Raw genomic sequence first — 23,843 nt, 5'->3', positions numbered from 1 at the left:
ACATACATATATAAAACAAAGTCCCCCTGCCGCGTCTGTCTGTCTGTATGTTCGCGATTAACTCAAAAACTACTGTACGGATTTTGATGCGGTTTTCACTTTTTAATAGAGTGATTCTTGAGGAAGGTTTTATTGTATAATTTGTAAAGGTTTTATTTAATATATTTAATTCAGATAACAAGATCCATACATTACAATATATTAAATTGAACTAAAACTATTTCTTAAATAACTTAAATAACGTTTGCCTAACAGCACCTCTATTATGGTCCATACTGTGCATATCGTTCCATTTGAGCACTATTGGACACTGTAAATTGTCAATAACAGTGTTCAGAAGGCTGCTGGGGCTGTCCCTAACACGGCGCATCAGGGTGGCGGCCACTCTCTTGCGCATTATGGCTTGGAAGCCATCCACGCGAGCCTCGGCAAACATCCCTGACGCGCTGCAAAATCGAGGCAACCACAACAACACCCTGAACCCGTTATTATACTGAATGCGTAAGGCATTGAGACTTGAGAGATCTCTGCGTACACTTGACCTACAGGCTGCACGTATAAAAAGACTGACAAATGAATTTTGCCATGGCTCATGGGAGCCTGGGTTCCGCTTGGCAAACTAGTACCATGAATTGGCGTAGGCAATATTTTTTACGAAAGCCACTGCTATCTGACGTTCCAACCCAGAGGGTAAACTAGGCCCTTATTGGGATTAGTCCGGTTTCCTCACGATGTTTTCCTTCACCGAAAAGCGACTGGTAAATATCGAATGAAATTTCGTACATAAGTTCCGAAAAACTCATTGGTACGAGTTGGGGTTTGAACCCGGGACCTCCGGATTGCAAGTCGCACGCTCTTACCGCTAAGCCACCAGCAGCGCTTCGAAAAATATTATAGGACATTATTACACAAATTGGCTAAGTGTCACAGTAAGCTCAATATGGTTTGTGTTTTGGGTACTTAGACAACGATAGCATTATATAATTTATAAATATAAATACTTAAATACATAGAAAACACCCACGACTCAGGAACAAATATTCCAATATATATCTCATCATAACGCAAGTGAAACTTGAATTGAAGATTTTTTTAATCATAAAAAAAGCTTATTATTTTACATATGTCGCCAACAACAGGTTTTATAAAGATAGAGTTTATAATTATTTATATCCAAACGCTACCTTGATGCAGATACATCTACATCCATTAGTGAAGATAATAAACATCAGGTACGTACCTATTTCAAAAGATCTTATACTCTTTCTTTCAGGATCAGACTCATATAATAATACCAACAAGATCCAAAAGTTTATTAACCAAACAACAAGCAAACTATACAAAGCGTAATTAATCTATCATCTTAATGTATCTGTTTACATATTGCTTTTTTGTTGCCAGAACAAAAGATAAGATACTTAATTCAAGAAAACAATAGACCGTCTCATTTCCAAGTGATCCCACCTCCATTCTCGCGTCAATGTAACTTAAACCTAACGTGGAACGGATAAGGTTGGTTTTTACTTGAATACTTTTAGTTTTTATAATGTTTTGATAGTAAGGAATACAATTATACTTCGGGTGTCGACCGAAGACGATTACATATATTTACTTGCAGCAGTACGAGAGTATGTGCCGTCTCTGTCACACATTTAGAGTAAACCTAGAAAGCAAAAAGGAATCCTATCGCCTCTCTCACTCCCGCATGACGGTTCCCCGTCACGTGGTAACCTCATTACGTGATTTTGTGTCGTCAAGTTCACACGTTATTCTTCTGACCGGGACTAGATTCGTGGTAAAAATGGGAAAAAGGAAGAGGTCTAGGTCAAAGGAAAGTGATTATAATGATATTTTAAGAAAAATGAAAAAATTAGAACGCAAGTTAAAGGAAAGACGAGAACGGTCGTTATCAGTGAGTTCAAATTCATCGAGTTTAAACTACCGCGATGAAAATTATGATTATGACCGATATTACGATGTTTATCCAGGTATGTTATCTAAGTATATTTGGATTTAAGGTTTAATTATGTTTCTTCTTCTTCGTTGTCAGTAGGTACGTAACACGCTTATCTACATGTACCTACGCTGCATTTATCCTAATCGCTAATAGGTATGTTTACAAACCATTGTGTTACATTTTTAACCGGTTGAGTGTACTTTCACATAACCTCGAAAAAAATTAATCCGCACGGGTACCTACCTTGGACCCCGCTGTGCATGGGTACCTATCTTGGACCCGGTCTGCTTGAGGGTACCTACCTTGGACCCGCCTGGTATGCCTGCATTACGTTATGGGTAATTACGTTAGACCCACTTTTACATGTATGGGTTACTATCTTGTACCCACAATGAAACAATGCATATATTTATGCATATCTGATACCGTAATACTGCTCTCATCGTTAGTATACCGTATCGTTAAATAGGTATTGCTGGTGTTTTTTAGATGAAGACGCGTATGATCCAGCAATCAACTTGGATGACGAAATTGGCGATGAGGAGCGCCCCGCACAGTTAGATCCCCCGCCTCCCCCGGCAGTTCCGGCACCGGCCAGCGGCCAGCCGCCGCCATCGTTACCGCCGATCGAGGCCGTGCCAGGCACATCGTCATCGGTTATTTTACCTGAAGGGCAAGAGGCAGAGGCTACGGTAAACTTGGACCCTGTCATTCTAGATCTTTTAGGAGAGGACCCTTCTACTAAAAAGATTTACGGTGCAAGCTTACATAAAGACATTGCCCCGAGGTGGGCTCATATTCTTACTAATGGTCTGACGAAAGAATCTCAAGCGGATCTAATAAAACAATATCGGTTACCCGAAAACTGCACCAATTTATCATCGCCAAAATTGAATCCTGAAATAAAAGCTGCGCTCTCCGAATTAAATATCAAACAAGATCAGTATAGCCAGGGTAAACAAAATCAAATTGGAAGCGGTCTCGCAGCTCTAGGACAAGCTTTAAATTGGGTTGTCACAGCCAAAGATATTGTACCTCCAGATATTGTTAAAGCCTTAATTGACGCCGGGAGGCTTATCTGCGACAACCACTACAGGGAATCGTTATCGCGTAGATATGCGATACTGAACACACTTAACAGAAACATCAGAGATACTGTTAAAGATACAAAGATTGACGAGAATCTCTTTGGATCCAATTTATCTGACCACTTGAAGTCATCAAAAGCAATAACGAAGACTGGCTCTGAAATGAAGCCAGCGCCCCGCCCACCATACAGGGCGCCATCAGCTTTCCAGCCACAAAGAGGAGCTTTAAACTCGAGGGGGAACTCGCGCGCAGCAGCGACCGAGCCACGGACAGCGCCTGCGTCCCGCCGGCCGCCGCCTGCCCCGCAGCCGCGAGATCGCCGCCAGCCTGCCACGCGGGGCCGTCATCGCGCTTCCGGATATTCGAGACATCAGAGGAGACATTAATGGAACCACAGGTACTGGTAGCAGGACGCTTAAAATATTTTTACGATAAATGGACCGAACTTACCGATGACCATACTATCCTAAATTGGGTCAAAGGTTATACAATACCGTTCAAAGAACGGCCTATACAGACAATGCAACCAAAAAATAATGCTTGTAATTCTCATTCTCAAATGAGCATTATTGATAATTGCATTACCGAACTTCTGACTTCTAAATTCATCTCACCTTGCACACCTTGTGAAGGTCAATTTATTTCCCCGATTTTTACAGTGCCTAAGCCAAACGGGAAATACAGGTTTATATTAAATTTAAAAATGTTAAATAAGTATATTGATGTGGACCACTTTAAGATGGAGGACCATCGCACTGCTTTAAAGCTTTTACAACGTAATTATTATATGGGTTCTATTGACTTACAAGATGCGTATTTTCTAATCCCAATAGATGAAAATGATAAAAAGTTCTTGCGATTCGAATGGAAATCACAAATATACGAGTTTAATGTACTCCCGTTTGGCCTATGCACTGCACCATATGTATTCACTAAGCTGTTAAAACCTGTTTTGCAATACTTGCGCTCATCGGGTCTAATGTCAGTAGTTTATCTTGATGATTTTTTGTGCATCGGCCAAACTTATGATGAGTGTTTGAAAAACATCACCATAACAAAAGCTATTTTGGAATCTTTGGGGTTCGTGATAAATACCAAGAAAAGCGTAATGGTACCAAATAAGACCTGTAGGTTTTTGGGTTTCGTATTTGACACTAAACATATGATTATTACGTTGCCAGAAGAGAAAAAAACACGTATTAGGAATAAAGCTTTAGAATTGATGAGGAAAAGTAGCTGCACTATTAGACACTTTGCTGAATTCATAGGTTTACTAAACTCCGCATGCCCAGCCGTGAGCTATGGTTGGATGTATACCAAACTATTCGAACGCGAAAAATTCCTCGCTCTCAATTATAGTGAGGACTATAATAGGCGAATGGAAATAAGGTCGTTTTTAAAAAATGATTTCTTATGGTGGGTAGATAAAATTGATTCATCTTTCGACACCATTAGAAAAAATAATTTCCTTATGGAAATATTTAGCGACGCTTCTAATACTGGCTGGGGCGTAGCATGCGGGGGTCAAAGTGCCAATGGTAACTGGACTGAGTCAGAATTACATCTTCACATAAATACTCTCGAATTAAAAGCAGCTTATTACGGACTAAAAATATTTACCGAAAACGTACAAGACTGCGATATATTGTTGAGGATTGACAACACCACTGCCATTAGCTACATAAACAGGATGGGAGGTGTGCAACACCCCCATTTGAACGATTTAGCTCGAAAAATATGGCAGTGGTGTGAAGACAGGAATATCCATATTTTCGCCTCTTATATAAAATCATGTGAAAATGTAATAGCCGATAGGGAGTCACGCCGAATCAATATCGACACGGAATGGGAAATATCTCAACCAGTTTTCATACAAATAACCAACCTATTAGGCAAACCAGAGTTTGATTTATTTGCTAGTGCCCAGAATAATAAATGCACTAGATATGCTTCTTGGAAACTAGACCCTTTTTCGGAGGTAGTTGACTCGTTTACATTTAATTGGCATGGCATAAACTTTTATGCGTTTCCTCCATTTAGTCTGATCACTAGAGTCCTGGAAAAAATTATTACAGACCAAGCAGAAGGAATTTTAATTGTGCCTGACTGGCCTTCACAGCCATGGTACCCTTTGTGGTCTAGGCTCATTATATCAAAGAAATATTTTTTTGGTCCTGACAAAAAATTGTTGTACTCCCCTTTCAGAACCTGCCATCCACTTCACGCGGACCTTGTTCTGGTGGCAGCCAAGTTATCAGGGACTCATTGATAATGCGGGGCGTACCATTGGATTCTTTAGATATAGTAATGGCTTCATTTTCACCGCAAACTTTAAAACAATACAGTAGCACAATTACATCTTGGGCTTCCTATTGTACAAACAATAACTTAAACATATTGAATGTCGATAGCAGTAATGTAATTTCTTTTCTTACACAAAAATTTAAAGAAGGGGCTAGTTATAGTTCTTTAAATACACACAGATCAGCCTTATCAATTATTTTGGGTACGGAAGTGACACTAAATGACTGTATTAAACGATTTATGAAAGGTGTATATAGGCTTAATCCGCCTCGGCCCAAATATAATTCAACATGGGATACTAACATCGTGTTAAATTATCTCTCTAATATGTATCCCTACCCGTATGATGATATTTCGCTACCTAATCTGACATATAAAACCAGCACACTTTTATGTATAGCATCTGCCCAACGAATGCAAACCATTAGTCTTATTAAATTACAAAACATAACATTACAAGATGATGCGATCATTATAAGAATTACCGATTTAATTAAAACGTCAAGGCCTGGGGCTTGCCAACCACTCATTAGATTGCCCTTCATCAGTGAAAATCCTAGCATTTGCCCAGCTTTGGCACTTAAAACCTACATAGAAAAAACCCAACACTTACGTCAAAATTCACTAGATGGACATCTTTTTTTAGGAATTTGCAAACCGCATAAAGAAGTTGGAACTCAGACCCTAGCGCGTTGGGTAAAAAAAGTGCTACACGATAGCGGCATCGATATATCAATATTTGGTGCTCATAGCACCAGGTCGGCATCGACATCCGCCGCGCACAGATCAGGGGTCAATCTGGAGGTGGTTCGCAAAGCCGCAGGATGGAGTGACACCTCCAATGTATTCCTGAAGTACTATTATAGAGATGTTGTGCAGACAAATCAAGATGATTTCATTAATGCAATAATTCATTAGTGCACAGGCTATTTGCTTTTATAGGTATTAACGTAAAGTTAAGTGAGCGATAAATGTACAATAACCTTTGTGTTTACTTGTTAGCTCATATGATTAATTTTCCTTGTTTTGTTTAATTGGGAATTTGGAATGAAAATTAAAGTTAACTTGTTGATTTGAACATTTTATCTTTTTATTTCTTCAATTAGTTAACGATTTGGTACTCATCTCTTCTGTTGTTTAAATCAACTTAAACTACTCTAAACATCTGCAAGTAAATATATGTAATCGTCTTCGGTCGACACCCGAAGTATAATTAAGAATCAAACAAACTTACCTTGTGTTGTGATGTTTGATTCCAATTATGCGAGGGTGTCGACCGAAGACGATTACATCGTCCCAACCCTCCCAACCCCATAATACCTCAATAAAATGTTCAAAACTATGACACAAAATCTGGATTCTCTTAAATAATGAGGTTACCACGTGACGGGGAACCGTCATGCGGGAGTGAGAGAGGCGATAGGATTCCTTTTTGCTTTCTAGGTTTACTCTAAATGTGTGACAGAGACGGCACATACTCTCGTACTGCTGCAAGTAAATATATGTAATCGTCTTCGGTCGACACCCTCGCATAATTGGAATCAAACATCACAACACAAGGTAAGTTTGTTTGATTCTTAATTGTATTTATCCACACGGGCCGGCTTCGTACCGACACTACCCGGTCGGATTACTTTAGAGCCGTACTTAATTAAGAGATAAGGTCCAGATAAGCGGTGGAGCCCTCATGAATCAATCTAGGTATTAGACCGCAAAACTTAAGAGGTTAAAAGTGGTTACTAATACTAACATGCATCTTCACAACACACACTTCACAATATTTGCCATGTCTTGACCATAATTTAAAAACTGAAAAAAGTTAACTATAATTATCGGCACCAGAGTTGAGGTCAGGGTCAGACATACAACAATATGCAAGCTCAATGTGGCATAGGGATAAGTGTGGCTGGCACAGGGTCCTACATCGATTAGTGTTTATTGTGAGTACATTCATACATTTGCCAAGTACCGCAATTAGCAAACGCAATAAACACTGAATCAATGTAATTTGTAAACATGCCCCAATGTCAGCCACACTTACCCATATTAACCTTCATGTTAGAGAGATAATGCTTTCCTACAAATACTTACTCGTAAAGATGTTTTTTATATTATGCATTTTTCCCCCAGTGACATGTTATCTCGCCAAGTCGAGCAAAACAAAGAGGCACAGCCGTACCATCCTTTTCTCGAAGCGATTCAGGCCATCTTCGACGTCCTGTAACTTTGTGCCGGCTAAAGCTAGAACCCTGAATTTTCTGTGACATATAGGGCTTAACATGCTTTAGATATATAGGTATTCTCAAAAACATTAAATTAAAACTTATAGTTTAAGAACGAATGTACGTCAAAGTTCCTTAGTTTTGACACTGACACACTCACTCACTCACCTACGATCATCATAATTCTAAGGTAGTTCAAATTGTCCCAAAGCCAAAAGCAACCAGTACCATGAGTAACTGACATTGACAGTGTCAGCACTACATACAAAGTAAGATGCATAGAAAGTAAGTTACATTCCCGCTAGCGTTCATGTCAGTGCCAAACTGGTGGGAGTCACTCAGCTACCGCTTTTTTCAACACACGGCACGTTCACGTTTCCCAATAAAAACATAAATGCGTGACTTCAAAGATTCATTTTTTTTCACAGCCAGGGCCAGTCCCTTTGGGGAGTGAACCCTTTTATGCTAATGGAAAAAAGTACCTCAAGGCAGCAAGCTATGATATTTCCCACTATTGTTTTTGATTCCAAGCCTTATTTTAAATAAAAGCGTACAACTGCTTTGTAGCGTCTAAGTAGGCTTTGTTCATCATCATTAACTTAAGAGTTATTCTCTTGTCGGTGGAGTATCTTCCAGCATTCCCTATCTTGCGCCAGCTCTTTGACTTTCTAATACGACACCACCCCACTTTTTCTTTCACTTGGTTTAGAAAACTGCGTCTGGGTTTTCCTCTACCCCGCTTGCATCCTATCCGACCCCTCCCCCCCCCCACGATAGTTTTAAAGAAGTGGTCGTGTCGTATTAAGTGTCCAATCATTTTGCTTTGTTAAAGTAAGATAATTAATTAGAGAAAAGGATCTTTGAATTCATATTTTGGATATTGCATAGCGTAAGTATGGAGCAACCAATTTAGCTAGGACCCTAGATGGCGTAACAATCCCGTGTGGTGACTGTACTTATTGAAATGTAATCTTAGAGCAAACTTAGCTCTTAATTCGATTTTCACTCTCACAACAGACATTTTCAACATCGTTTTATTGTAATGTTAAATTTACTGTTAAGTGGTTAAGATCAATCGGGATAAATGCCACTGTAGGGTTTTTAAATCTATTTGTTTTTTTTTAACAACGTGAATACCTTTCGCGCAAAAGCGGGCCTTCGGGAAAAACACAAAAGTTTATCCGTTATATGTATGAAGATAATGATCATTACATTTCGAATTCCACTTTAATATAAATGCCATTAAGGTTTCATTTCCAATAACTAATGTACAGTCGACGTCAAAGATATATTTACAATTGAAAGTTACAAAAAAATCTTTACATTAAAATAAGTTGCCATGTAATGTGACAAGTACTTATTTACGTGATATATTACAGTTTTATATTTTCACACAATGTGCCCAAAATATGTTTACACTATTTAATCCGTGTAGTTTGCCCCTTTTTATGACGTATGTTCGTTTACATGACAAGTTACAGAATAATATTTACTCTTAATGTACCAAATTAAATTGCATGTAAAGATCTAATGTAATATTTACAAGCAACCATACATAAACAGTTTTATACCTCCTGCTAAATAAATATCTTTACAAACATTTGAAAGCTGCATTCTAATTTCAAATAATGACAATCGTCGAAAAGAGTACCATACTGTCAAATAGTCTGTTTGTCTCGTTCGTTTAGATGACGTCAATGCTATGTCGAGTATGTAATTCCGATGTTTACATTTAAACCATTTTCAGTATTTTTGATTTTCAGGGTTTCGTACCCAAAGGTTAAAACCGACCCAATTACTAAACCTCTACTGTCCGTTCGTCTGTCTGTCTGTCACCAGACTGCATCTATCTCACAAATAGTTAAAACTTTCAGACGATGTATTTCTGTGCCGTTAAGTTTAATGACAAATACTAAAATCAGAATAAAATAAATATTTAAGTGGAGCTCCCATACAACAAACGTGATTTTTTGCCAATTGTACAGAACCCTTAATGGACGAATCCGACTCGCCCTTGGCCGGTTATTTTGTAAATGCATAGATACTGAAGAATTATAAGTTAACCCTTTTCGGCGCCATGTCAAACGCAAAAGCTAATATGAATATTCTTAATATGAATTAATAAAAATAAGTAAGAAGGTAAAGAAAATTATAGCAAGGAGGTTTCATAAATAAAAAGTAGGCCAGAATGAAATAGGTGAATTATAAAGAAATTAGTAAATAAACAGGTGAATTGTGTAAATATGTTTTTGTAGCAGAATGCGTAAAAGTTTTTATGCATCATGAAACGTAAAAACAGAAATGTTGCTCTTGACGTGAATCACGTTTGACACATTGGGTGTAAATATTATTCTGTAACTTGTCATGTAAATGAACATACGTCAGAAAAAGGGGCAAACTACATGGATTAAATAGTGTAAACATATTTTGGGCACATTGTGTGAGAATATAAAACTGTAATATATCACGTAAACAAGTACTTGTCACATTACATGGCAACTTATTTTAATGTAAAGATTTTTTTGTAACTTTCAATTGTAAATATATCTTTGACGTAGACTGTACGACTCACGTGAAATTCAAAACCTGAACGCATCAAAGCTAAACATAGATTCGTCTCTTTGTCAATACAAATAAGTTTGGTTTTCAAACGACGTTTCTCACACTCGAAAGGGATAACTGGGATTTCTGACTTAAAAGCCTCATGATTTATTTTTAAACGAACTAAACCAAATCCTATTTGGCTCGGGGTTTGCTCGTATTTAATTTAGTTTCTCTACACGGAAAACGTGAAATGGTTTTTACCGTGTTCCTGGGGTTTTAAATTTTGAAGATTGTGCGGTCCAGTTGGTACCAATATACTTATTTTGTTAAAAGTTTGTACGCATAACACGTAGTTTGCTCATCTTTTAAGTTTTCACTAAGGTATGCCTATAGAGAAACAAGTAGGTATTTTTTTTTAAACAAACAATTAACCTTTATAATAAATTACCACATTAAGTTTGCACCGTCATGGCAGTGACAAAACATTACATCTTAAAGGTATCGTTCGGATTAAGACTTCAACAGCAACTGCTGCAGTAATGCGGCGCGACATTACTACTACTACATCTATCTATCTAATACCTTTAAACGAGTAATTCTTTTTTATTTATTTATATGTTTATTTGTATTCTTGGGATCTCGGAAACGGCTCTAACGATTTCAATGTTTGCTATATGGGGGTTTGCGGGGCCGAAAAATCGATCTAGCTTGGTCTTATTTCTGGAAAAACGCGCATTTTTGAGTTTTTATGTTTTCCGAGCAAAGCTCGGTCTCCCAGATATTATGTAGTAATGTCTAGTCAGAATCCCAACAGGGTGCCTAGCTAAGATGCCAATCGTTTGCGCCACGAACGCTATTTGTCTCTCTATCGCTCTAATATATAAGAGTGATAGGGAGAGTCGTAGCGCAGATTGCCATCTCGACTATGCCCCCAGTACCTTATGGAAGGCGCCATATTAAAATTTGACGTAGCATTAGCAATAAAAACGCAGCATGTTCGGGCTGTATCAAATTAAAAACTCCCTGTTCTAATTGACTTCATGAAAAATAATGCAAATAATTATTGAACACATTAATAAATAAACAATAAAACATTATTTTATTTTATTTAAAGCATAATAAGTATTATAATCGAAGCGGATGTCATCCCAAAAACATTTTCCAACAACCGGCGTGGATTTTTTTTCTTCAAGCAAATTAATGAACACTTAATTAACCAACAAAGCATCTACTTGAAGGTTGAACGTTAATTATTGTTAATAACGACTGTAGGCTTAGCCAGACGCCGAAATTTGGGGATTACTCAAATGAAAATCGGCTTAGTTCAAGATTAAATACGAATAGAGGCACCGCGGGCTTTGCGAGTAGTGTAAGGCCTGAGTGGACGCTCGAAGCGGAGCGTTCGGCGGGGCGTGCAGCGTGGCGTCGGGCTCACAAGTAATTTGAGCGGCGTGAACTAAGGCCGCTCCTATACGTTTGCATTTGTTTAACATGCACGCCGCACGCCCCGCCCCGCTGCACGCCCAACTCGAGCGTCCACTCAGGCCTTACACTTAGGTTACAAGAGTAAGCGATTATTTGGGCCTCTGACAATAAACATACATAATACATACCTCTAGCCGCCCAGGGACCGGCGTTGCGTTTGTCTTGGCAATTAGGCTCCCTGATCTCCAGACCATTCTAATCTTAAGAGGCTTAAGATTGTATATATATTTAATCCCTTTTTTGCACTCCCCGTAGCGCCGACATTGAAAGAAGTCTTTGCTTAACATAAACTAAATATTTTGTTACCACTTACTTACACAAAAATTGCAAGTTGCAAACTATATGTTCCACTGCTGGCTAATAGCTGTTTGTAACAACAACATTGGTTATACGATATTGCTCAAAATTGGTCAAGGATATCGCTTTGTTAATTAAGTTAAATTATTTTTTAAATGATTCAATGAGTTCGGCACATATTTTTTTCAGATATCGCAAATCGCTGTTCACCTTTCGCTTGCGCTAGCGCCGGCTCTCACGTAGGTAATTGATGGCGTGTGTCCCGCGACCCATGATACTTACTTTGAATTAGAATCAGCGATATATAAGCTAATACCTAATTTATTTTAATATAATGTTTCTAATACGCGCTGGTGGTCTAGCGGTAAGAGCGTGCGACTTGCAATTCGGAGGTCGCGGGTTCGAACCTCGGCTCGTACCAATGAGTTTTTCGGAACTTTTCGCTTTTCGGTGAAGGAAAACATCGTGAGGAAACCGGACTAATCCCAATACGGGCCTAGTTTACCCTCTGGGTTGGAAGGTCAGATGGCAGTCGCTTTCGTAAAAACTAGTACCCACGTCAATTACTGGGATTAGTTGCCAAGCGGACCCCAGGCTCCCATGAGCCGTGGCAAAAATGCCGGGACAACGCGAGGAAGATGATAATGTTTCTAATTCAGTATCATATACGTGAACTCTCGTTTTTATTTAATTAAATAAAAGTAATATATTAATTAATGTTACAAGAGCTTCATTACTTCTTATTAAGATTGAGAGTATCAATTATATCTATTTTTCTATTTAATACTTAGTACAAGAATTGAAATAAAAATTCTCGGGGCAGAGGAAGACCAAAACGCAGATGGCGGGACGACCTTGACATATTTTGTAAAGAGTGGCGGGAGTATGCATCGGCGGGAAAGAGGGTAGGCCTTTGCCCAGCACTGGAACATTCTTATAGGCTAATAAAACATTTTTTTGAAGTGAAAACTTCTTTAGCGGCGCTGCGCACTTTTTGAGGTGGGGAAAAAATGATAAATTCGTAGATAAATTATAGACAGCGTAAGGCGATCACGTGACCGTAAGGGGCATAAGGCGATCACGTGCAACGGAGTGCAACCGTTGTTGCTTGTTTAATCAAAGTTAAAATACATACGTAACTTAAGCTTCTGATAAGCTTCAGTAGCTCAGTAATTGTTAAGAGCTAATGGATGGATGTTCCAAAAGTTCGTAAGTTCGAGTCTTGCCCGAGGCGGTGAATGGTCCCATTTTCCTTATTTAAAAATTTACAAAACACTCCAGACCTTTACCGCAAACCTCAATATCTGCCTCAAAAGTCTTTTATTATTTTTAATACTTCCATCAAGACAATGTCCGCGGATCCTAGCCGAACCGTAATTTATTGCAAACAAATTGAATTTCGTCCATAAAGCCTTCGGTACGGCGATGTTGGATTTTTTGCTTTGATTGGATTCCTTTGGAGGTTCTGAGAGGTTTTCTAAAATGTTTTCACCGTTAATCACTAAGTACATAGTATAAAACACAATCGGTTCCCGCTGTCTGTCTGACCCTATGTATGATTAGATCTTTAATGCGGTTTTTTTACATAGATAGAGTGATTCAAGATTCCTCTTCCGGTTTATGTATAATTTGTTAACCCGTGCGAAGCCGGGGGCGGGTCGCTAGTAATATTACTAGTAATATTACTAGTAATATTACTAGTAATATTACTAGTGGCTCTGTGAGCTGTAGACCTCGCGAGCAGAGCTTAAAACTGAATAAATGTATGGCAAAAATATTTATTAAAATATAGGTATGTATAGTACATGTAATATAAACAAAAAATTAGAAAATACATAGCTACAAACAAAAATTAAACGAATACGCTTACCCGCGCTTGATAAATAAAAAATACGAAATTTTTCATTTTTTCAAAATAAAAAAATAAAATAAAAAACAACTATACGAAATTTAAGTATAAAAAAAATACAAAAACTTATGTAGCAGTATACATTTACTGGGGATGGAACCAAGGACCTGCCGATGCAAACAAAAAAAGCGAACGTTTGCAAAATACGCCATTATAGTTCTTACTAAAGCTGACGAAATTTAGCTACTCATTCTCAAGTAAAAACTAAATATCTAAATACCGCCAAAACCAGCGATACAAATTTTCTGAATTTTTGGCCATTTAATCTATAAACATATCTCAAAAAGAAAAAACTATTATGATACCGATACGACTATTTGTTTAGGCGGGAGCTATCACGACTCCGTCATTTTGAAAAATTTCCAAAAACCGGATCGACAAAAAATTTTTATTTAGTCATAGAATTCGGTCACAAAATTTCACGAAAATCGGTTAAGAATTGCGACCTGTAGAGGTGAACATCCGGACATACAAAAGCAAAATGCCCGAGTCAAAACGTAGACCTTCGCTACGCTTCGGTCAATAAATGTTGACTGTAGTGGGACGACTTGGACATGTTTTACAAGGATTGTTCTGAAATAATAAGTAACATGACTTAATACAGAAAAACAGTTTGGAGCCTTTGGTTTGCCCAGCAATAGAATACTGTTAGGTTTAGGTATAAAAAGTATTTATTTAAAAACTTACCCACTTAAAAAAATATAGATTAATGCTGTCCCATTGTTCTTGTCACCACATTGTTCTTACTTATCGTTACAATTATCTTACAATTATACAAATACAGATGTGTTGCTAATGTAAAATCTTTATAGAATTTTCCTGGATTTATTCATATATCACAAAACATATTATCAAAGATAGCGTAACTATTCCAAATACACCCGGCAAATCCGCTTTTCAATGTCCAGACTCATAACAAATAATCCTTGCTGTGGAGATCCCTGGAATATCTCAAGCGGAAGAATTCCATATAAGTTGTTGGACGATGCATTGAAAGGATTTACTTGTCTATTAATGTTGTGTGACGGAAATGTGAGGACGGCACGGCTGAGATATTTTTGATTACCTACGTATTGAGTTGGATGATTATATAATGTACAACATATGTTTGCAGACATGTTATGTATTTAGGTGGATCTTTTAGAGTCTTGATATCTCAGAGTTTTATACTTTTATTTTTGTCGTATACTATAACTATAATTTAGTATAGTTTTTACTTAGCAGTGTAGGTATATTTACGTGTGTGGAATGTCTTTTGTGTTTGACCGTAGCCTTAAAACTACAGCGCTTCTTTTAGTAAAAATGAAGCTGATTCGATCTTATAACATGGATAACCTATATTTTTAAGACAAAAACGTAATAACATTACTCTTATGGATGAACTTTGGCAATTACTCTTATGGATGAATTTTGGCAAATATATTTCTAAAATGGACTAAAAGAACAAACATTATTTTATTCCTAAATTCACCCCTAATAACATTTCCAGACATTTCATAAGCTCCCAATTAAGGCGTATACCAAAACCAACAAAATATAAACGTCCAATCCAGAGTTATCTTCATTTACTGTCGAGAAAAAATTACCCCCAAGAAGTTGGTCTTCAGACATTTGACCGAGTACCAAAACTTTCCGTCGACATGATGAGACGTTATTTTTCTCACACGTTACTTATAGAGATTGGTAGTGGTAGTTTTATCGAGAGAAACTTTCGCCCTTAGAACTTGGGACAATTTTTGTCATCAGTTTTTATGGTAACTGCGAGTGAGATTGTTTTATAAACCGGAGTGAGTGTAGTTTCATTTAGGTGAGTTTTTTGTTCAGGTATTAAATGGATTAAGTCTTGTACGTATACGTAGTTCAGTTTCACGATTTCTTTTGACAAGTATTCTACTTTATAAGTATTTCAATGAAGATGTATAGAGGTTTGCTAACGGGGTTATCATTTACGGAAAAGCCATAGGTAAACGTAAATATTTGAGTCAAATAACCATGAATCTAGTATTTTAACTGGATCAGGCATGAGGGGTGGGGGGAAATTACCGAACGGGATAGTCTTATGTATCTTTCAGTAGGAGTAGCAGCGAAGGCGCTATTATTGTTTGTCCTTGTCAAAGTCTTACTTTTTTTTGTTATTCCCCACTATAAATTAGTATGGATTATGGTGGGCAACTAATAAATTCGACCAATCATAGTGTCGCATTGCGTATGTCTTGACCCTCAAGGACGCACGGGATCCTACCATCTATGCAAATAACACTTTTATGTCAGGACTACCTCTACCTATTTAGTCAAGATAAATGTTAGTTTCATCCAAATCGAAAAATATTTGATACGCCATTTAACTGAATTTTGTAATACGCATCAAAACAAGCCGTTCTTCTATGTCCTAATATTTACCCTTATTGTTCTCATTTATAGTTCAACAAGTTTGATATTAACATACGACATTTATTACAAACTAAGTTACGAGTATCACTCCCACTCCCCAAGACGTTGAACCTGTAATCTATTCATATTCAGTCGCCATCTCAACGACATCATCGCAGCTTCCTGTCTGGACGAGGATCGCGTCATTTGATTTCCGGCGCTATCGGGCGCCTTTTGCTGGAGGCTGATTCTGCTTTCAAAATTTGATATGGTTTTCACTTCCAACTACAACAGCTGCAACATAAGCTGCTTAACACTGTTAGTGCTTGAAAATGAAAATGGACGTTCGCCGCCGCAATCGTTCGACGTTCATTCCGTCACTCATGTTGACAAGGAAACATCCGATTGTCATCTTTAGGCTCTTCGAAACGACGCGCAAAATACGTGAGATAAACCGTAAAATTAGTTCAAGGTTATCATTTCATTTTGATGCGACCTTGAGTATAATAAGTATAAGTAACCAATATTTCTTTACTTGCTTACTTTCACTATTACCAGACACCTCATGCGCACCAATAAGTGCGAGAGAAATGCCGTATGAGACGACTCCTGATTAGATTTCGTCACCACCAATCAGCGTGACTCTGGTTGGCACTCACGGTCAAGTGATGAAGATGGTCGTATTTGCCTACAGCGTAATAATCGTCATAATACATCTTTGTCTTTTTCAGTCGCGTAGTGTTAAACAGTGACGCATATTTTAAGTGGATATATATTATAGTCGTGTCAAAATAAGATAAAAATCATAACAAATTGTAAACGCAAAATCGGGCTGCAGTTGTACGTATGTACGTCTTTGTGGAGGGACAGGAAACAAGAAGATTGGAGTTCAAAGGTGCTCTTTAGGGTGTTTGTTTACATTTAAGTTGGATGTTGAGATAATATTGACCGGGACTTTAAAAGGAAAATAACTATGTACTTTAATTAACAAAATGTTGGTAGTACTCGTGTAGTTTCTATTTAATAAGATATCTATCTAATTTCAGACACTTTTCGAATGTTTTCTTTCAAAGTGTGTGTTCGAAAAATGCTCATAAACATCATGATCATTCAAAATAATAAAATAATATATATATTTGCTTGCACAACTTCAAACCAAACTTAGTATGCGTGTTATTATCTACCACTAATTTCGATTTTATTGCATTTACTTTCTTATACCCTATGCTTCTTATAGGCTTTGTTACATAGGGTATGTAAAGTACAGTAATAAACACCTCATTAATTAAAAATCTTTCAGAAGTTTAGAATGTTGGTTACAGGTTGAAAATATTATGTCATAAAAGGTCACAGATATATGCGCGTCATACACTTACTCCGACTTTATACCGGTATGTAAAAGAACTTTACTGTAAGATAGTTTAGTATGTAATAATCACCGATGATGAACGTCTTGGGCCCGGAAGGGTCAAGCGTAGGGTAGTTTGTCGCGGGTCAAACTGGACCTTATCGACCCTGACACATTCGGGTGTGACGGCGCCCCATCTTTTTGGATTATTAATGGTTAATAAGAGTGACAATAGCAAATTTTACTATATTATTATAGTATATACTTAATATACTCGTATCTTATACCTTTAAACGAGCAATTCTTGCATATTTATTTATTTATTTATTTATATATATATATATTTCGGGGATCTCGGAAACGGCTCTAACGATTTCGATGAAATTTGGTATATGGGGGTTTTCGGGGGCGAAAAATCGATCTAGCTAGGTCTTATCTCTGGGAAAACGCTAATTTTTGAGATTTTATACGTTTTCCGAGCAAAGCTCGGTCTTCCAGATATTTATATATTATGTTAGAAATCGAAGTAGGTAAGGTCAACCGAGGTAAATGCGTCATCTGGAGATATCTTCGAATTGCAACATATTATAACTATTATAGCCGTCTACATTAAAAGTTCAGTGTCCACACTTCAAACAGAGAGGGTTGCAATAGTTCTAAAATGTTCCGTTTAGAAGAAATCTTTAAAAGAGGCATTTACCTCAAGTGACGCATTTTCCTCGGTTAACCTAAGTTAATTTTAACCACTGGCAGATCAGATCCATAACTAATTCATACCTGTTATTAAGATCAGAATACGCCTATCAGATTGTACCCTGTATTTAAGTCTAAATTCAGCCAGCCTAACACTACTATATTTGATAGGTGTATGCTATTCATACAAGCCGCATATAGGGCGCGGGTGGGAGCATGTAAACTGATACGATCGAGAAATACGGGTCGTGAAAGCAAGCGGCCGGAATATGCCGCAGCTTATGAAGGTAACTTTAGTTGGTCGCTTGTGACTACGTAATAGTGACTAACTAAAGTTACCTTTTAACCAAACATAACCAATATAGGTACATGTTAGTCTTAAGTATATTGCTGTGCCCTTTGAAACAGATGACCTCTGTGATCGTTCATTGAATTTATGGGCATTTATTTACATATAAAGATGTTTTTACATAGATTGGGGTTATTGGGAAAACAAATTTAATCATAAAAATGTTCTGTGTCATCATTAAAACTAATTAATTATAATGCTTGATTGTATGTAGAGTTGTTTTATATGGACTGAAACATAAATAATTTGATAGAAAGATATATGTTATACATAAGACATTGTAGATATCACTTATGGCTAAGAGTGAAAACATTAGTGTTCGCTTGATAAAATAAAAACTTAATTTTGTTAATTACTATAAAACTAGGGAACTAATATACATAATTTCAATGTAAAATCATCATATGTGTCTAGTACATAGGAATTTAATAATTAATCGATCCATTAAAATACATATTTTCAATATACTTATATGAGTTAAGCAAATAAATTGTAAAATGAGAATTCGTTCTAGTGGAAAAACTATAGAACTAGAGAAACATATTATGTATCAATTATGTAGAATGTAATTAAGTAAGGCAATGAAACTTTATAATATGATTATAAATTTACATAGGAAAATCTTTTGATTGTATGCATAAGTTTATAACTAGGAAAAGTCTGATCTAGTTTGCAATTGAAATGAATGTAGTAAAATATTGTTGTAGAGATTAGATCATATGTCTAAGAAATAGTGTTTGTCATATTTAACAGTAGAAATGTCAGGAAAAAGTAGAGAAAGGCTTGCAAATAGTTTGTTAGGTGAAAATCGTATATGACAATTTCAACTAGGAAAAATCATGGAAAATTGATGATGTAGATGCAAATTACTACTATAGAAAATTAAAATATATTATTCAAAGATAGTTTTAACCTTATTTAACAGTGAAAATTTGGGAAATTCAAAGAATCGTACAAATAAAATATTAGGTTATTTCTGTTCATAATTTTTAAATTAAGGAGTTTTCTGATGTAAAATTTATTGGAATATGTAGATAAAAAATAAATACATCCATTTTTGTATAAAACGACATCTAAAAACAAGTATTTTACTCAAAATTTAGGAAAAACATTTTCCATAGGAAAATTTTCAGTATATAAATTCATTGGAAAATGGACCTTAAGTTCATATATAATAAAGTTCAAATTCGATTGCACACCATAGTCAAAAATTCGTATTTGGAACGTTAGAAGAGTACAAAGAGATTTTAGGCGACGTTTGTGACGATCGATACCATTGATACGAACAAAAAAAGTTATACGAAAATATAGGGGTATAAATAGAAGGGCCAAAGTCCAAGGAGATTCATTCAGTCTACAGCAGCGGAACAAGAAGCCCTCCAAAGAAGAAAGCAGAAGGAAGAAGAAGACCCCCAGAGGAGCCCCAAGGACCGAAGCGGATCCACCCGAAGAGCCCTGCGCAGCCCGGGACGCCTGCCTACGAAGAACTTCGGCGGAGCCACCGGAGACCAGAGGAGTTCCAGGGACATCAGCAGAGCCCTATCGGGCAGTCTCCGAAATCAGAGCCTTGGAAGGTTCTCTCCTGAAATTCGAGGACAGGCAGCGGAATCTCCGAGTCTTCGAAGCCCTACAGCTGAGCTAAGGGGCAGGTTGCAGAGAATCCTAGCTTCTCGCCTCAAATAAACCTTCGAGTCTCCGGGTGAGTGTGTACATATTCATAAAATTGTGATTTCTTCTAATTTGATCATCTATTACTAATTTATACTTTAGATTACAATTGGCAATGCGAATTATTTATAACTTTCTAGAAATTATTTTGATAAAGGTATTTTCCAAACAATAATAACAACAAATGAATTTATTGAACTAAATAAAAGTGGAATATTCTAATGATCATCAGCTTTGCCTTCATGGAATTGGGTGCAACTACATATTGATATTATACAAGGAAAACTTTATTTTCAAAGAGATTTGAGATTGAGATTAATGAGAATAAAATGCTTTTGCTCTAAAGAATTTGAGTGACTTATAAAATATGAATAAAATGAAACCTTGACTAAATGATAAGGCCTGGTATAGAAAAGTATAGGTACCAAAATTCTGTTCAGATTTCATAAATTGGTGAACATCGGATAGCTGAGCGATTCCGAAAGTTTATAGATGTAAAAGAATCTCATCTGTACTCTGTGTTCGATACCAAATAGAAAGAATTGAAACTTGAACTGAATATAATTTATTTGTTATGTATTTATATATGGGCTTTATTCTGGTTTATGTTTGATAGGAAGAATTTATATATAGAAGCATGTAAATGTAAAAGTTTAGGTATTCCATATCAGAATACTACTGCTTAGATAATTTACAGGGACTGTGTCATCATGGTATCTTCGCTCCTACAAGACCTCTCATCAATGAAACTCAAATTATATGATTTTCTTATATTCAATTAATGTAGAGTCAAATATATTTGAAGCAATTGCGATTTCTATGTATATTAGCTTTGATTCTAATCAGAGATTTATATAATTTAGCTTGAGCCTTAGATTTTCGTTTCGTCTTATGACAAGTTGCGTTGATAGGCATTTTAGCAGTTTTTCTTTCGTGGTTTCTTTTCTGCTAATTGTAGGTTACGAAACCATAGTAGTTTATTAAATAGGGTAACTATTTAGCAATTAACATCCTAGGGACTAAAATAATTAAACTCAAAAACAAAACTCAAATAAAATAAAATCAACTTTTTCAGTGAATAAATGCTTTAAACGTTATTCTGTTGTTTGCTTTAATGATACACCTCTCTCTCTTTAAAGTACCTGAGTTACTATTCATCACAATATAGGATCCTATCACTTGATCACAAGCCTGGCCAATTTAGTTTGTAAGATAAGCCACACATGCATGGAGCTCTGGAAATGTTAGGGATAGGTATAATAAGCTTATAGGAACTTCAGTTATGGTAAGTATTTGGAAATTGGTAAGTAGATGGTAAATTGTAGGTTAACTTTCAAATGTTTTTATTAAAAGGTTAACTAAAGTCTTTGAATTTAGATGGGGTAATCATTAGAATATTGGGCCGTAATCGTCTAGGTAATTAGAGGGGGGTTAAGACCGTTTCACCTTGCAGCGTGTCACATGTAAAGCCACCTACTTATAAGCTCCACCTAATAATGTGTAATGTGATATGAAACAAACATTTTGAATTTTATAAACTAAAGATAACTTTGAAATGGTAACTTCATTTAGTCAGAAACCAATTACACGAAAGCAAATATTACGGATGTCTTTAATCGAAGTCGTAGCATTTATATAAATATGTTATGTAATTTTTTAAATAAATAAAAATCATGTTTAAATATTTTTGTCATCCACTATTTTAATGTGGCAACAATTTCTAACGACTAAAACAAAACTAGAGTACCTAAATTCTTCAGTACATCAAATTTCATTCGATAGCGTGACGAACGTTCGCGTTTGCGTTATTTTTGAGCAGCGCGCCAATCAGCAAGTTTTGGAAACTTAAAACCCCATAGAACATGACACGCTAACGAATGAAATTTACACTATGTGTAAATATCATATCATTGATGTAGAAGTTGTATAAAAGTCAGTACCAGATAATAACAGCCCAGAAAGTATTCACTCATTTCTGCTCTATTTTTAGGGTTCCATACCCAAAGGGTAAAAACGGGACCCTATTACTAAGACTCCGCTGTCCGTCCGTCCGTCCGTCTGTCACCAGGCTGTATCTCACGAACCGTGATAGCTAGACAGTTGAAATTTTCACAGATGATGTATTTCTGTTGCCGCTATAACAACAAATACTAAAACAGAATAAAATAAAGATTTAAATGGGGCTCCCATACAACAAACGTGATTTTTGACCGAAGTTAAGCAACGTCGGGCGGGGTCAGTACTTGGATGGGTGACCGTTTTTTTGCTTGTTATTTTTGCTTGTTTTGCTCTATTTTTTGTTGATGGTGCGGAACCCTCCGTGCGCGAGTCCGACTCACACTTGACTGTTTTTTTTAAGACGCCTCTATACAAATTTTATTTGTAAATCTAAAGATGTTTGCGTAGGTACGTGTGAGATCATATAACTACGAACGCGATACTAGATCTCTGTACCGTTCTGAATTATAAATGTAAAGGAATACGAAATGATTTATAAGTAGGTACCGAAAACGACGCATCCGGCGCCATGCTGCGAATACTACGTTAGAATTCACATCTTACAACAAAGTTTTCACTCGGGATTTTTTATTGCGATATCGGTTGTTTTTACCGGTACATTTCTATTCATCACACCGTAAAATTGCGCGGTTATGTGTTTTTCTAATGACCATTAATGTAGTTTATACCTATCTTTCGAAAAGAAGTTTTAAGCAAAAGGGGGATGAAAGTTCGGAAACCGTTTCTTTTTTAAATTGATACTTTTTATTGTTCACGTCTAATCTAAAAGTTTTTCGTGTACATGTAATCGTATGTTAAAAGACAAGGCACATGCTTCCAGTGATATTTGAAATTCGTTTCCCAAAGGGGATGAAATCAGGAAAACAACTTCTACACTACACACCGAAGTCTATTTAGTGTAAGAACGAACATTTTGCACAGTCATAAAATTGTAAGTGTGTAAGTGGCCGTATTTTGTACAAACAATTATGTAAAGTGTCATTCTATAGAACTTGCTAACTATGTAAACAAACCGCCATATTGAAACTGTCAAAAAATATGAATGTACTAGCGACTATTGTTTACATAGTTAGCAAGTTCAGTGGAATGACACTTTACGTGGCGTACCTACGCTCTGTGGCCCGGCATGAAACAAGTACCTACCTAAAGAACTGCGGTTTATTAGCAAAGTGCCTTCACTGTCGCTGCTCTGCGACCAGACGACAGTGGGAAGCATAAATCCACGCTGGAATAGCACAGTTTATGCAAGTGCCAGCTATCTTGATCCTGTCTAGCCTCGGAATTGCGATGGCGTGTTATGCTAAAGAGTTTCACTGTGCTGCAGGCGCAATGTCGTAAGTAACTGAGACAAAGTTGTTATAATATTTATTGGAAAATACAATATATACTTAGTTTGTCAATAGACTGTCTTATTTCAAACATAGACAGAGAGAATAATACTAATTTTGTCTTACACTGGTTCTTACTGACTGACAGATTGGTTTGACTAACTATACAAATACTCTTTATTGCACATCTTATAAAATAGATATAGTCAAAATAATAAACAAGGGATCTTATCGCTACATTTATGTCGGTAATTAGGGTTC

At 36.6% G+C, this 23,843-nt stretch overlaps 2 protein-coding genes across 3 annotated transcripts in view; one reads left to right on the top strand and one right to left on the bottom strand.

Moving 5' to 3' along the window:
* Positions 1–23,843, bottom strand: part of LOC134656254 (acetylcholine receptor subunit alpha-like 1) — a 312,563-nt gene that overhangs the window by 94,569 nt on the left and 194,151 nt on the right. The window lies entirely within an intron of this gene.
* LOC134656261 (uncharacterized) lies at positions 1,698–5,386 on the top strand. 2 transcript variants are annotated; one of them, XM_063511777.1, is made up of 3 exons: positions 1,698–1,988; positions 2,447–3,443; positions 5,252–5,386. In XM_063511777.1, the coding sequence occupies exons 1-2, from the start codon at positions 1,706–1,708 to the stop codon at positions 3,430–3,432; spliced, it is 1,269 nt and encodes a 422-aa protein (XP_063367847.1). In that variant the 5' UTR covers positions 1,698–1,705; the 3' UTR covers positions 3,433–3,443; positions 5,252–5,386. The 2 variants fall into 2 exon arrangements, with proteins under 2 accessions (XP_063367847.1, XP_063367848.1); XM_063511778.1 differs by lacking the exon at positions 5,252–5,386 and having other exon boundaries at positions 2,447–4,442.

The sequence above is a fragment of the Cydia amplana genome, chromosome 18 (genome assembly GCF_948474715.1).
Source record: "Cydia amplana chromosome 18, ilCydAmpl1.1, whole genome shotgun sequence".
Classification (NCBI taxonomy): Eukaryota; Metazoa; Arthropoda; class Insecta; order Lepidoptera; family Tortricidae; genus Cydia; species Cydia amplana.
The sequence above is the reverse complement of the archived record's forward strand: the minus strand, read 5'-3'. Positions and strand labels throughout refer to the sequence as shown.

Excerpts from the sequence above, each read along its gene's own strand:
- LOC134656261 (XM_063511777.1), top strand. The coding sequence starts at position 1,706 with ATGACGGTTCCCCGTCACGTGGTAACCTCATTACGTGATTTTGTGTCG. Across the intron at positions 1,989-2,446 it reads ATATTACGATGTTTATCCAG|ATGAAGACGCGTATGATCCA; the intron begins GTATGTTATCTA and ends GGTGTTTTTTAG.